The sequence below is a fragment of the Lynx rufus genome, unplaced genomic scaffold (assembly GCF_022079265.1).
Source record: "Lynx rufus isolate CCGP_SWC_20201006 ecotype Redwood Valley unplaced genomic scaffold, mLynRuf1.p SCAF_3, whole genome shotgun sequence".
Taxonomy (NCBI): domain Eukaryota; kingdom Metazoa; phylum Chordata; class Mammalia; order Carnivora; family Felidae; genus Lynx; species Lynx rufus.
In genome coordinates this window covers 37320823-37337380 of record NW_025814845.1, presented here as the reverse complement: position 1 = coordinate 37337380, position 16558 = coordinate 37320823, and the positions used below count along the sequence as shown (strand labels likewise).

Here is a 16558-nt window from a genome sequence, read left to right as displayed (position 1 = left end):
AATGTAGTTCTGCATCATCAGGGGTCCAGATTTTGTCTTTGTGTTTTATCCTCAGTGTGGCATCTTTGCTCTCAGGCTACTTGGCTTTCTGTTAAACTTCCCATCCAGACAGGAAGCTTTCCAAAGAGAGAAACAAACTGTTTATGTCTTCTACCATCATCCTCTATTTTTAAAGAGTGAGAAGCCTTTTCCAGAAGCCCCATAGCAAAACTCCTTTCACATTTCATTGGCCAGAGTAGGATCACAAGACAGTTTAGAAACTGTCCCTGGAAAGGGAAATGAAATGTTTATTTTTTAGTTTTTTTTAAATAGACTTTATCTTTTTTTAGATGATTTTCAGGTTTACAGAAAAATTACACAGAAAGTAAAGAATTCCCATATGGTCCTGCGACACAGTTTCTTTTGTTAACATTTAGTGTGGCACATATTTTTTTTTTTTTTTTTACATTTGAGGAACTGATATTGAATAATGATAATATTATAAACTAAAGTTCATAGTTTATACTAGGGTTTATATTTTGTGTTGGATGGTTTTATGAGTTTTGGTAAATGCCTGATCTTGTGTATCCGCTAATTACAATATCATACACTATAGCCACTGCCCTAAAAACATCGTGTACTATTCTTGTTTATCCCTCACCTTCTTCCTCAAGTCCCTGGTGACCACTGATCTTTTTAATGTCTCTATCATTTTGCCTATCAGAATGTTATATAGTTGGAATCAGATGGTTTACAGTCTTCTCTATGCATTTAAATTTTCTCTATGTCTTTTTATGTCTTGGTAGTTCATTTCTTTTTATTGCTGAATAATATTCCATTGTATGAATGTACCACAGTTTGTTTATCCATTCACCTATTGAAGGACATTTTGGTTGCTTCCAAATTTTGGCAGTTACGAAGAAAGCTGCTTAAACATTCACGTGTAGGTTTTGCTGGATCATATGGTAAGTCTAGCTTAGCTTTGTAAGACACTGCCAAACTCTCTGACAAAGTGACTGTACCAATTTTGCATTCTTATCAGCAACAAGAGTTCCTGGTGCCCTGTATTCTTGCCAGCATCTGCTTGTCAGTGTTTTGGGTTTTAGTCATTCTAATAGGTATGCAGTGGCATCTCATTTTAATTGGCAGTTTTGTAATGACATGATGTTCAGCATCTTTTCATAGGTTTGTTTGCCACCTGTATGTTTTCTTTGGAGGGTGAGGTGTCTGTTCTCTGTTCACATCTTGACCATTTTTCGTAATTGGATTGTTTGCTTTATTATTATTAAGTTTTAAGAATTTGTCTTACAGTTTGGATACAAAGCCTTTACCAGATACGTTTTTTCCCAAAGTCTGTGGCTTTTAAGTGTTTTTCACAGGGCAGATGTTTTAGTTTAATAAAGTATAGCGTAACCATTTTTCTCTCGGAGATCACGCCTTGGGTGTCGTACCTAAAAAGTCATCCCCACACACAAGGTCACCTAGATTTTCTCCTATGTTGATAATTTCACATTTCACATTTAGGTCTGTGATCCTTTTTGAGTTATCTGTTGTGAAAGGTATAATGCCTGTTTGGATTTTTTTTTTTTTTCCCCATGTAGATGTCTTTATTCCAGTACCAACCATTTGTTGAAAAGACTATCCCTTCTCTATTCAGTTGCGTTTTTCCTTTATCAGAAATCAATTGAGTATATATTTGTGTAGGTCTGTTTCTGGGCTCAGTATTCTGTTCCATTGATCTATTTGTCTGTTTACTGTTACCAGTACCATACTGTCTTGATCACGGTAGCTTTATAGGGTGTCTTTAAGTTGGGTAGTGTTAGTACTGTGTTGTTCTTCAATACTGTGTTGACTATCCTGGGTTTTTTTGTTTTTCTATATAGACCTTAAAATCAGTTTGTTGGTGTCCACTATTAATAACTTGCTGGGATTTTGCTGGGAATTATATTGAATCTAGATCAAGTTGGGAAAGAATCAACATTTTAACAATATTGTGCCCTTCTATCAATGAACATGAAATATCTTTATGTAGTCTTTGATTTCTTTCATTAGTGTTTTGTAGTTTTGCTCATATAGATCACGTATATATTTTGTTAGATTTGTATCTATTTCATTTTTTTGTGCTAATATAAATGGTGGTGTGTTTTTAATTTCAAATTCGAATTGTTTATTTCTGGTATATGGGGGAGCAGTTGGCTTTTGTATGTTAATTTTGTATCCTGCAATCTTTTTATAATCACTTATTCCATATGTGCTTTTTTATGTAGTGAAACTAGTGGCGTTAGCACCTTTGCTTTAGGTAATCTTTTTGAAGAATTTATAATGTTTTCATTTTATTTTTTTTCTTGCAGAGAATGTCTTGGGAAGCATGAGGTGAGTTATAGGTACAAGTTTTAAGTAAAGCTTATAATCTATGCTACTGTATAGGGATTGTTAGAAATGACAAAGTCAAAGTATTGTTTTTTGTGTGTTTTTTTTAGTGCTCTAAAAAGTACAAGAGTTTATTTGCTGATTTTTAAAATATACAGTGCTTTTGAGAATTAGCCTATGTCTATATGGTCATCATTATATTGAATTTCCCTTTTTAGGAATAGAATGTTTTGCTTCTTGGCATTTGTTTTTTTGGATTTTTTGACAGGTTACTTTGATTTTGATAATAACTATTATTAATGAAAACGTGTTAGACCTTTATGAAACTTGTTCTTAAATGATAACAGAGTCATTTCAGACATATGGGTCAGAAGGTTTTGTGTGTGTGTTGCTAATATTTTCTTTTCTTTTCTTTTCCTTTTTTTTAAGGTGAGTCCACTACCATGCCATACTGTAGGACCCTACTCTTGTAAGAGGGTCTGTGGACGAACCTTACATTGTCAGAATCATACATGTATGAAAGAATGCCACGAAGTAACTGAAATAGATGCCTTCATTGGCAAAAACAAGGTAATATCCTTAGGTTGAATATATATGTGCTTATAGTATGCTTGAAACATTCTTTTGGATAATTATGCCATAAATATTTTTCCATTTTGTTATAACTATTTTCCTTTTTCTTGCCCTCATCTCTTCTCCTTCCTTGCCTTTCTTAATACAAGCAGCTTTAACAGCTTGGTGTACATTTCTCTGTATCTTTGTGCTAGCTCATGATATGCCTTTTAATGTACTCTTTACATACTGTACCTGTGTTAATACATAGGCTTTCGTTTTATGATAAAAGTACAGAAATTATGTATCTATTTAGATAGTAGATAGCAATATCACTTCCACTTCTGTTCGTTTATATCTCTGAGTTTAATTCTGGAACACTTTTTCTTAGCTGTTTTTTAAACCTAACATGTATGATAGACAATGTCCACAATTTTAATAAATTTCAAATCTTTTGTTGGGAATAAAGTAAATAGCATCACAGATGTAGGGTATGTGTGTGTGAAATTCACTAAAAGCATTTTACAAATCATGTAAGTCAACCATCGAAAGATCTCTAAAAATTGCCATTTTACAAGGAAAAATAAATATAGCCAATAAAATTTTAAATGATACTAAATTTTTTGTATATAATATATAAACAACATAAAACATAAATATATATATAAGTATATATATTTAGAGTGGGAGAGTATGAGCCAGGGAGAAGGACAGAGGGAGAGAGAGAGAATCTTAAGCAGGCTCCATGCTCAGCATGAAGCCTGATGCAGGCCTTCATGCCACGACCCTGGGATCATGATCTAAGCTAAAATCAAGAGTAGGACACTCAACTGATTGAGCCACTCATACGCCCCTATTAAATTTTATTTTTAAATGTTTAAATTCATCAACAAATAAAACTAACAAAACCCAGCAAAATCATTTAAAATAGCAATAAAATATACCAGATTCCTGTTGAAACAGAATACAGATAGTCTCCTGCTCTGAATTTCCTAGGCCATATGCAAGGTTCTGGCCAATAAAACATAGGCAGAAATGTTATTCAACTTCAGAAATAGTTAGAGAAATCTTAATTTATCATTAACCATTCTTTCTCTGTTTCCATGATGGAGGAGGTTGTATGTCTCTTGTGATACAGTTAAAAGCTAGCAAACTCCTCATCATCCTGTATCCCAGAATCGTTGATTTGCCGGAGTCCCCTGCCAGCCTACATTTGACATGATGTATGAATAAAAAATAAACTTTGTTATATAAAAAATTATATATTTTTAAAATATTTAATGTTTTTTCAAAGACTTCCATTCTATAGGGAATCATAATATTATTAGCAAGTGTGTGTCATGAGAAGTAAGCCAAAGATTTTAAGAATCATTTTATTAAATAACATTAAATTTTCAAATGTTTAAATTATTAATATGAATTGTATGCTATTGAAAAATTCACTTGCATTGTTACTTTTTTTTTTTTGTCTTTGATTCAGTGGTTGTAAAGCCTGATAATATAAATGTCCATAGTATCATTCTTGCTCATGTGCAGACATATATGTAGATATATTGCCTATAATTTCTTCATTGATCCGTGCTTTGATCCTTAATAAAAATGTTCTCATGATAAAATGAAAAAGAGAGTGGAATTATAAAATCATACTCACATAAATATTTCAAAATCACTTTAGTCACAGTACAGCTGCTATATCTTCTCTAGATTTCCAGAACATCAAATGAGTTGGAAAAACTCATTTTAAGAGCTGATAAGACACCAATTGGGGAATTATCTTGGATTATCCCAGCATTGCTTCATGGGCAATGGCTGTGGTAAAGTATGGGTTATAACTTACATGCAATTCATCTCAATTTAGCTACAAGTCCACCTTTGTCTCCCACTCAAGGAAGGCTACTACAGTGCAAGTGAATGAAAATTACATTATTTAGGGGATAACTTTGCAATCATTCTAATTTATATATTAAACATGAAATATATCATGAACTCTTTAAAATTCCTTACTGTAACATCTCAGTTGAGACCCACTGGAGATGATCTCCTTGTATGTCTGTCTTGACCCAAATGGCTCAGGAATTGTTAATTCAGCTTCTACCTTGAGTTGTAGCACAGAGCTTACAACATACTAAAAATATTAAATTAATAAATATTAAATATTGGGTATTTAAAAAGCGTTTATTGACTGGAATCAAAAGTCTTTTGTTTCTTATCTCTGTAGATCTCTCAGTCCAGTCAAAGCTGTTCTTATACGCTATGGCTCTGATTGCTACAATTAGCAACAGATATATCTCTATTGTCTAATTCACTGGCTGCAGTGAGTGGAACTGTGGTTAATTGGGGAAAGGTGTGAGATTGATGGCAATTGAAGTGAGTGTATTTCCCAAGCAAACCTGGGCACAAATAATTTTTAGAGTGACTGAAAGAAGAAATAATAAGTATTTCTGTTTCTTCTACTTGAAGGGAACATACTCTCTAAGAGTACTTTCCATAGTGATTTTGATGTATTAACATAAAAAATAAAACCTTAAAAATACAAAAAAAAAAAAAGAAAAGAAGAAGAGGAAGAAATAATGAGGATAATCTTTGGGGAAAATCTGTACCAAAATTAAATGAAAAAGAAAAAATACATCGGTACATAATCACACATAGACACACACATTTCGTATACGCTTATGTATATGGTAGACCCTTGCCACGCAGCATTGGCATCACCTGTAATCTTGTTGGAAACACAGAATCTCAGGTCGTACCTCAGCATTTAACGATTGCCAAGTGATTGATCATGCACAAAAGTGTTTGAAAATCACTGCTACAAGCAAGTGTGTATGATGTGTCATGTTTCATTGATTTAAAAAAAAGAATTTTGTTATAATCATCAGACTTTGTAAGAGATTGGAACTTAATTATTTCAGCCATTAAAAACAAAGGATAATTCTGTAATGTGATAGAGGTTCTAATTTTTGCTACGATGATAATCATAGTATATAAATGTCAAACACCTTAAATTTATGAAATGTCAAATATATTATAATAAAACGGGAAAGAAAAATTTTACTTATCAAGATTCATTTTCCAATTTGTAATAATAACGCACATGTTTATTCTGCCTTCTCATCGTCTCCTTGCTTATAATTAGGATTGCTATCCTTCTGGGATTTCTAGACATCAGATGAATCAGGAAAAACTCATTTAAAAAAGATGGTATGACTAATTGGGGAATTATTGTAGATTATCCCAATATTGCTCCCTTGGTTAAAATTCCTGTCTCCCTTTAAAAAAAAAATTTTTTTTTAATGTTTATTTTTGAGACAGAGACAGAGCGTGAGCAGGAGAGGGGCAGAGAGAGAGGGAGACACAGAATCTGAAGCAGGCTCCAGGCTCTGAGCTGTCAGTACAGAGCCTGACGCGGTGCATGAACCTGTGAACCATGAGATCATGACCTGAGCCAAACTCGGATGCTTAACCGACTGAACCACCCAGGCGCCTCAGTGTCTCCCCTTTTTAAAATAAGAACTGTGTAAGATATTTGACAGCCAGTCTTGCTGTATTTCTGAATTAAGGTAGATTCTTCTGGAAGATAGAACTTGATATTGGAAGTGATCCAGGAAGATAGCTTAGCAAGTATAGATTCAGTGATTTTTTTTTTTTTTTTTCGTAACTGGAACAAAGGAGCCCCATACCATCTGTATATTTCTTCTTTTGCAGATAGGGAAACTTAAGGTTTTCAAGTGACTTGTTCATGATCATATAACCAAGAGAGTAGTAATAAGAAGGTAGTATCCCTGATAGTACCTGATATTAACTTCCAGCCCAGTATGGTCTTCTATTTATTTAAATGAAAGATTATTACACATGTACCACATAGCCAGGAAGAAACAAATGAGATAGACTATGTGTGTCATCTTTGGTTATGTTTGCATATTTTGAGATTCACTGCTTCTCTTTTTCCAGTCTTTCCCATTTCAGAAAGTTGTTTTATCAGTTTTACACCATTCTGCAGATCAAAGACAGGAACATTGCTTGATTTCTTTCTTATCTTCCTTTCCTTGTCTCACAACAAATCTTGTTAGGTTTATTATCTTCAAAGTAGATCCCTGAATCTATTTCTTAATAACCGCTGACACTAACCTTCTCATTCAAGCCACCATCACCTCTTCCCTAGATTTCTGCAGTATTTTCCTAGCCAGGCTGTCCACTCCCACGTTTGTCTTACTGCATTAGCCAAATTCATCTTTTAAAAATGTAAGAAAACAAAATAAGTCATGTGTCATCTCCGTGCTCAAAACCCATCAGTAGCTTTCAGTTACTCCCAGGATAAAATGCAGATGGCCTTATGATAGCCCAATAAGGCTTTATACTGATCTAACTTCTGATGACATTTCCTACCTTTTCATTCGTCGCTCACTTGTTCCCTTCTACTTTTGTTCTTGCTATTTGAATATTCCACGTTTGTTCTTCTGTCAGAGCTTTTGCACTTAGTTTTTTTTCCCCTCTGGAACTCTATATTCTTGTGGCTTTCTCCCTTAGTTAACTTAATTCCTGTTCAAATATGAACAGGAATTTCTTCATGTTGCTCCTATTACCCTCTCTTATCTTGCTTTATCTTTTTTCAGAATATTTATGAAGACATTCTGTTATGTTCTTTATCTCCCCCATTTAAATTTAAGTTTCTTAGGTCAGGGATCTCTCCCATTTTGCATATTCCCAGTGTGTGAATGATTCCTGGCACATAACGCTGAATAAGTGTGAATAAATTAATATAATTTTTAAATTAAAAAATAGAAATTATTTATAGAAGAATGTTTCATAACTGAGACACTTTTTCTTTTTTTTTCTTTTCTTTTTTTTAAATTTACATCCAAGTTAGTTAGCATATAGTGCAACAATGATTTAAGGGGTAGATTCCTTAATGCCCCTTACCCACTTAGCCCCTCCCCCCTCCCACGAGATACTTTTTCTTTTTAATCATGTATGTTAAAAGTAGCTTGGGTTTTTATTGACATAATAACTCGTTTGTAATCATAGCTTTACTTAGGAATGATAAAACGTTTTTAAACTTTAAGACACTACCCATGTCTATAGCTCTCTTATTTTATTTCGTGTATGACGTATGAAAATAAATACTATCTTGTAATAACAATTTTTAACCTTCTTTTGTTGATATAAATTATTAAATTACTAGAGGAGAGAGGTGCCTTCTTGAGTTACATTCAAGTACATTTATTTTTTTCATATTTTTTTTCAAGTTTGTTTATTTTGAGAGGGAGATCACATGTGTGTGTATGTGTGAGTTGGGGAGGTGCAGAGAGAGAGGGAGAGAGAGAACACCAAGCATGCTTCATACCGTCAGCACAGACCCTGATGGGTGGCTTGATCTCAGAACTGTAAGATCATTACCTGAGGAGAAACCAAGAATTCTACCCTTAAGCTTAACCAACTGAGCCACCCAGATGCTCTGAAGTACATTTACTTGAAAATGTAATGTAATCTTGGTTCACTGAAGTGCATTAAAACATAAACTTCTGGTCATTCTTTTTCCCCTCTATACATGTTGCATTTTGGCTAGATGAGATCAGTAACTTCAGAACACTGAATGCTTTGGGAATTGTTATTTATGTATTAACAGGGTGTTGATTTCTTTAGTTTGATGGTGATTGTGCTTGTTGGGTGGAAATGAATTGATAATGTTTTACTCTTTATTTTTTTTCTGCTACAAACTATTCTTTAGGAAGTAATTTAAATTTTTAGTAGGAATACTTCATGTAATCAAGTACAATTTCAGATGACACAGTTTGATTTAATGAAGTTTGTAGACATAACAGTTTGTGAATAGTGGTGATATTGATAATTTTCCTATTCTTCATTTTTAATATATATTTTTTCATTTTGAATAATTTTAAAGAGTGAAAGCATGCAGCGTTTTATTAACTATATTCTCAAGAGCTGCAAAAGTGCTTTTTTTTTTAATGGGATATGTGAATTTTGTAGTTTTAATATATAGAAATGTTCAACTTCTGTACTTAGATGATTTATTTCCTTACTACCCATCAGGCTGGCCCAGAATGCCTTCAGTGTGAAGAAGGGTGCTCTAAATCACGGCCTCTGGGTTGTCCCCATCCATGTGTTTTGCCATGTCACCCTGGAGAATGTCCTCCTTGTGTTCAGATGCTTAGAATAAAATGTCACTGCAAGATCACAAGCCTTTATGTGGAATGTAGGTAAGTGGACTGAAGAAGTATTTACTATAATTATTTTAACCAGTATCTCTTTGTAATTCAGAACCCTATACAGTATTCTTTAGGAAACATTATTCACTGTTGCCCGTAGACACTAGAAGCCTAGACTTTCCAGTAGAGACCTGAAGAAAGACATGTAGAATCCCTCACCTTCTAGATACTTAGTCCTGGTTTCAAGGGCAATTCTGCTTTTTCCATTTGGGAATTCTGTGTAAGAGTTTTTAAGGGAAAAAGTTGCATCAATCACTGCTTAAAAAAAAATAGAAATATTCCTATAGTGGATTGTCAAGCAACTGTGTCAAACTAGAATTTTGTTGGATCAAAACTTGATGTGCACATAGTTACTAAGGCATAATTTTTAAATTCTGTGGGGCGCCTGGGTGGCTCAGTCGGTTCAGCCCAGGTCAGCCGTCCGACTTCAGCCCAGGTCATGATCTCGCGGTCCGTGGGTTCGAGCCCCACATCAGGCTCTGTGCTGACAGCTCAGAGCCCGGAGCCTGTTTCAGATTCTGTGTCTCCCTCTCTCTCTGACCCTCCCCTGTTCATGCTCTGTCTCTCTCTGTCTCAAAAATAAATAAACATTAAAAAAAAAAAAATTTGGGGCGCCTGGGTGGCGCAGTCGGTTAAGCGTCCGACTTCAGCCAGGTCACGATCTCGCGGTCCGTGAGTTCGAGCCCCGCGTCGGGCTCTGGGCTGATGGCTCAGAGCCTGGAGCCTGTTTCCGATTCTGTGTCTCCCTCTCTCTCTGCCCCTCCCCCATTCATGCTCTGTCTCTCTCTGTCCCAAAAATAAATAAACGTTGAAAAAAAAAAAAATTAAAAAAAAAAAAAATTTAAATTCTAGACTTTTGTTTATTACAAGTGTAGCTGTTATGGCATATGCCATACTAGGCTATGACTTCTATATTTCCTTTACTTAAAAAAATGCACACTTAATAATATGTATATTTTTGCTTATCAATTATGTGGAGGGGAAAAAATTACCATTTTTTTCCTATTTAATCACAATCTAACATAATTTATCTAACTTGTTCAGCTCTGTTTCACCCAAGTTTGTAAAGTGGGCTGTGTGTAAGTGTATTTGACTCAAGTTAAAGTTGGGGATATGACTTTGTTTCTCATTTTTTTAACATAAATACTTTTTGAAAAATGCCTGTTAGTAGTATCTTAAATTTGCTTTTGTCATTTATACTATAGACTACCGTTTTTTTAAATTGGAAAAGTTAAATTTTATTCTTTTTATATATTAAAATTATTTTGTTGAACTTTTAAGAATGAACTATTATAATTTTTAGCTTTAGAGTTTTGTTTGTAGAGTGAAGAGGGCAATTTTGCTTTAGTAATTAGTGATACTAAAGAAAGGAGATTTTCTTTGGTCTTATAGGGTGTAAATTTCCTTTTCTTACTTCTTTTCCCTTTGTTATGTGGTCTCCAAAGTGTGACTTTGCCTTTTTACCTTCTTGTCCAGAGTGGTTGCCTTTCCAAGATTGACTCCTTGATTCTTGTGTAGTTTTTAAAGTTTCTTCCTTTTAGTTAGTGTTCGTATCTACCAGTACTTTTTCACATTTAGGGTGGACTTTCTCTTTCTGGTGTGATGTTAGCTCAGTTGCCCTCTTCTCTTTTCTGCTCAGTTTTTCCAGAACCCTACTAGTTCTCTGAAATGATATGCTGTGGGAGCTTGAGAAATAGCTTCGCTATGAATTGGTATTTATTTTTCTACTTGCCTGTAATTTGAAATTTGTAGAAATTTGTATCTTCTGGTTATATGCAGGTCATGGGATTTGAGTGATTTTATCATTAATGAGCTGAATGATTTTGTGGGGAGGATATGTAGATAGATATATTTGGATTGAGTTGGCTTCCATTACTACAGTTATCTGGAGTTCCTTTTCCCTTTCCTTGAATGTATATTTAAAGTGTATGATTTTCAGCAGAATATACATTCTTTTCAAGTGTACATGGAACATTCTCCAGAATAGATCACACAGTAGTTCACAAAAGAGGCCTCAACAAATGCCAAAAGATTAAAGCCTCACCATGTACCTTTTCTGACTACAACACTATGAAACTAGAAGTCCAACTACAAGAAAAAAATTGGAAAGACCACAAATATATGGAGTTTAAACAACATGCTACTAAACATTGAACAGCTCAACCAGGAAATCAGAGAAGAAATAAAAAATTATATGGAAATAAATGAAAATGAAAACACAGTGGTCCAAAACCTTTGGGATGCAGCAAAAGCGGTCATAAGAAGTATATAGCAACATAGGCCTACCTCAGGAAGCAAGAAAAAATATCAAACAACCTAATCTTATACTAAAGGAGCTAGAAAATGAATATCAAACAAAACCCAAAGCCAGCAGAAGGAAGGAAGTAATAAAAATTAGAGCAGAAATAAATGTTATAGAAACTAGAAAAATAGAACAGATCAGTGAAACCAGGAAATGATCCTTTGAAAAAAAAATTAATAAAATGTGATAAACCTCAAGCCAGACTTATCAAAAAGAAAAGACAAAGGACTCCAATAAATAAAATCACAAATGAGAAGATAAATAGCAACCAACACCACAGGAATACAAAAAATTATAAGAGAAAGTTATGAAAAATTGTATGCCAACAAATTTTTTAAAGTTTATTTATTTTGAAGTGGGGGGAGGGGAAGGGGCAGAGAGAGATGGAGAGAAAACTCCAAGCAGGCTCCACACTGTCAGTGTGAAGCCCAGTGCAGGGCTCAAACTCATGAACTGTGAGATCATGACCTGAGCTAAAACCAAGAGCCAGATGCTTAACCAACTGAGCCATCCAGGTGCCCCTGTATGCCAACAAATTTGACAACCTAGAAGAAATGGGTAAATTCCTAGAAACATGTAAATGACCAAAACTGAAACAGGAAGAAATAAAAAACTTGAACACACTGGTAACCAGCAAAGAAATTGAATCAGTAGTCCAACTCCCAACAAACAAAAGTCCGTGACCAGATTCTACCAAACATTTAGAGAAGAGTTAATAACTGTTCTCAAATAATTCAAAAAAATAGAAAAGGAAGGTAAACTTCCAATTTCATTCTATGGGGCTAGCATTACCTTGGTACCAAAACAAGCTACCACTAAGAAAGAACTACAGGCCAATATCCCTGATGAACATAGATGCAGAAATTCTCAATAAAATACTAGCAAACGAAATCCAACAATGTATTAAAAAAGTTATTCACCACCATCAAGTGGGATTTATTCCTGAGTTGCAGGTGTGGTTCAGTATTCACAAATCAATCAACGTGATACACCACATTAATAAAAGAAAGGATATGAACCATGTGATCCTTTCAATAGATACAGAAAAAGCATTTTACAAAGTATAATATCTGTTTATGATAAAACCCCAACAAAGCAGATTTAGAGGGAACACACCTCAAAATGGCAAAGGCTATATATAACAACCCCATAGCTAATATCATCCTCAAGGGGGAAAAACAGAGCTTTTCCTTTATGGTCAGGAACAAGGCAGGGATGTCCACTCTCACCACTGTTATTTAACATAGTAATGGAAGTCCTAGCCACACAATCAGACAAGAAAAAGAAATAAAAGTCATTCAAACCAGCAAGGAAGAAGTAAAACTTTCACTATGGCATGATAACTATATATAGAAAACCTGAAAGAGTCCACCAAAAAAAACTGCTAGAACTGATACACAAATTCAGTAAAGTTATAGGATACAAAAATCATGTACAGAAATCTGTTGCATTTCCTTACACCAATTGGAATTTAAATAAAAACTTAAAATCACAATGAGATACAACTACATACCTGTTAGAATTCAAAAGATAAAAGATTGACAGGTGTTGAAAAATTAGTTTATTACTAATTATAAATTTTTTTAATGTTTGTTTATTTTTGAGAGAGAGAAAGAGAGACAGTGCGAGTGGGGGAGGGATGGAGAGAGGGAGACACAGAATCCGAAGCAGGCTCCAGGCTCTGAGCTGTCAACACGGAGCCCTATGCAGGGTTTGAACCCAAGAGATGTGAGATCATGACCTGAGCCGAAGTCGGCCGCTTAACCAACTGAGCCACCCAGCACCTCCCTCTGTTTTTTTTTAATGTTTATTTATTTTTGAGAGAGCGAGATAGTGCAAGTGGGGGAGGGACAGAGAGAGGGAGACACAGAATCCGAAGCAGCTTTGTGTATTCATTTTTGAGAGAGAGATGAAAAATTAGTTTATTACTAACTGTAAAATGATAGGAACAAAATGATATTAATTCTTAAGTTCAGAGGTGAGCACCATACTTGTAAGGATGAAAACGTACAACTTCTGGGAGAGCCAGAAATTATTAAGTGATATTATTAAGTGAATTTTTGCTAAGAAAATTGCATATGTTACCTTAGAGTACATTTATACTAATTTGATAACACATATTTAAGATAATAGTTTTGACATTAGGCTAAATTTATGGTATATTTTGGCAATTATGTATACTAAAAGGAAATAGGAAAAGAAGGAAAAGAAACAATAAAAAGGAGAAGAAAGGTAATGGGAAGAGAAAATAAGATTCATATGGTAGGGATTTTAAGAGTATCACCAGTTAACTGACTCATGCGATGTCTGTTGTGGTTGTATTCAACTAGATTAGAAAGTAGGTAAAGCACCAGTTATTCCCTGGTGCTCATGACTTTTCCTGAATTACCCACCAAGTCAAATATAAAAGCACACAGACTGCTCTAAAATGATTGAATCTAAAATGAATGAATTTCTAATATTAATAAATAAGTTACCAAAACAACTTAAAAAGATTTCCTAAAACAAGCTTACTAAATTCTTCAATTTGAAGTAGGTTTTTTTTTTTCTCTTTAAGAAAAAACAAGCAAAGGGGGGGAAAAAGAGAGAGACAGGGAGGCAAATCAAGAAACAGACTCAACTACAGAGAACAAACTGATGGTTGCTAGAGGGGACGTGGATGGGGGAATGGGTTAAATAGGTGATGGGGGTTAAGGGGTGCACTTGTTGTGATGAGAGCTCTGGGTATTGTATGGAGGTATTGAATTACTGTATTGTACACTTGAAACTAAATTACAATTTGTGTTAACTAATTGGAATTTAAATAAAAACTTAAAAAAAAGAAATCTGGGTGAGCATTTTCTCAGGATCAATTTTAAAGTAATATATTGAGCCATCAGTTTTTAACTGTTCATGGAAGTATTAGGAAAATGATAATTATATGATAATATAATGGTTGATCTATCAACAGGGAAAGATAATAGCAGGAACTATTAAAGAGATCATATTTTGTATGTGTTTTATACTCCCTTTTTGCAGCGATTGACTTTTTGGCATTTGATTTATTGGTAATAGATAAAGCGCTGGAAGTTTTCAGTTATCAGACCAGGTAAGTAATTTGAGATAATTATTACAGATGGTACACAAAATAGTTTTCAAGAAAAAAATGAAGTAGGGTAATTTTATGGATATGTTTGAAATTGTGAATTACTTTTAGAGAAATTATGTTATAAAATGGACTTCGGTTTGAATGGCATCAAAATTTCCTCTTTTATTTTTAGAAAAATAACCACTGCTGATATAGATGAAAAGAATCTCCTTAGTTGTTGCAAAAATCAGTGTCCTAAAGAGGTAAGCTTTAATAGAAACTTTTAAGTTGTATTTCTATGGCCTTGTTTCTCTTGGATTTTCTCTTTTCTCGTTTGGTCTTATTTCAGGTCCTTTCTGAACCTGCTAGACATGTGGGTCCAGAAAGGAAGATGTGATTGAGGTCTGTAAAAATGTAATACCTACTAACTGTGGATGCACATCTCTTTATGAAATTTTGGGGCTATTAGGACTAAGACTGACCCTTCGAAGATTGTTTTCTAAGAGCAGTTTTAAATACAGCTTATATACTTTATATGATAGAGTATTGACCTAATGCTTTGCCCCTCCTTAAAATATTAAATAGGTGAAGAACTGTGTGAGTCATAGGCTGTGAGACAGTAAATCCATAGTAGGTTATTTAAGAAGCAGATTTGTGTGTGTGTGTGTGTGTGTGTGTGTGTGTGCGCGCGTGTGCATGCACGTATGTATGAACTTTAAAGTTCATTATTATTTTGAATTAATTCATACAAAGTACTTATGTTAAAGTTTTATTTTTAAATATTCTGATTCTTGTATGTGCATTGTATCCAAACTGAAAGTATTAAAAATAGTTCAGAAAAATTATTCAGAGTGTAAAGGTTAAAAGTCACCAGTGATTTTTCTTGGTGATAATTTGAGAAACCAAAGTGGTCCGTCTATAGTTGGTTAACTTAAAAGTCAGAGTATTCCCTTTTTTGTTGTTGGAGGTAGGGCAGTAATAGTTACTTGATTTGGTTGGACATTTATAAAGGAATCCCTTTGACTTACAGATATACTCATTGTACCACTTTTATTTTAATTCTGTCTTTATGTATTTACCTGTTTCTCGTCCTCTTTATAGTCAGGGAGAGATGACAACAAAGTCTTAATGACAAGTATAGAAGTCATTCTCTTTAATTAAATAAAAAGAAATTAACGCATGATATGCCTTTTTGTTAGCAATATTTCCTTTTAACTAAAACTGGATTCTTTTTATGGATTTCTGTTTAAGAACTATTGGAAGTTGAACCTGTGTATTTTAAAAGTTATGTGAGATTATAAACAGACATTTCAAGCAATAAATGATTATTTTAATAACCTGTCTTTGTCATACAGGCAAAACTAAGGGGGGCATTGGGATATTTCAAATTTAATTTTCTGAATTCTTCAAATCCTGAGTTTTTCCTTTTTAAAATAAATTTTCTTCTGTCCAAATTCAGATTCCAGGTAATAAGTGGTTGAGAATGTTTTATTTTTAATCTGACTCAGTAACTTGGTATGAGATTGTAGTTAGAAATAACAAAATTAAATTTAGGGATTGCTAATTTGCAGTTTAACATTTCCTTGGCTGTGATTCGTTTGTGATACTGTTATGACATTTGGTGGGACTAGATGAATGGTCACTGTTTAAAAATTTGTTTTCCATGCTCATGATTATTTGGATTCTAGATCATTCTGGAGCCCTGAGTATTTCCAGAGTCTCCTTGGGCTCTCTTGAAAAATATACCCTTAGTTTGGGAACAATCCAGGTGGCTGTTATAGTTTGAAACAGTCTAGGAGCGGACAGGTGTCTAATAGAACTTACTCTAGTTTTTGGCCTCTCAACATTGGTAAGGCTACAGCAATACTTCTCAAACAGTCAGTTTAAGAGCTTCTTGAAATGGATTAATGGGCCCTGCCCCAGAGTTTCTGGTTTTGGGGGTCCAAGAATTTGCATTTCTAATAAGCTTATATATAATAGTGATATTGTTGGTCTGGCACCACAGTTTTGAGACTCACTAAGCCATAGAATCAAGTCACACTTGGGATCAACCAAGAACTG

At 34.1% G+C, this 16558-nt stretch overlaps 1 protein-coding gene across 1 annotated transcript in view; it reads left to right on the top strand.

Annotated features, from left to right (window-relative positions):
* The window catches only part of NFXL1 (nuclear transcription factor, X-box binding like 1), a 72764-nt gene that overhangs the window by 42871 nt on the left and 13335 nt on the right, over positions 1-16558 (top strand). The window contains exons 16-19 of the mRNA XM_047091745.1: positions 2331-2352; positions 2779-2919; positions 8953-9119; positions 14691-14760. Coding sequence (XP_046947701.1) covers positions 2331-2352; positions 2779-2919; positions 8953-9119; positions 14691-14760 — 400 coding nt within the window. The remainder of the gene's footprint in view (positions 1-2330; positions 2353-2778; positions 2920-8952; positions 9120-14690; positions 14761-16558) is intronic.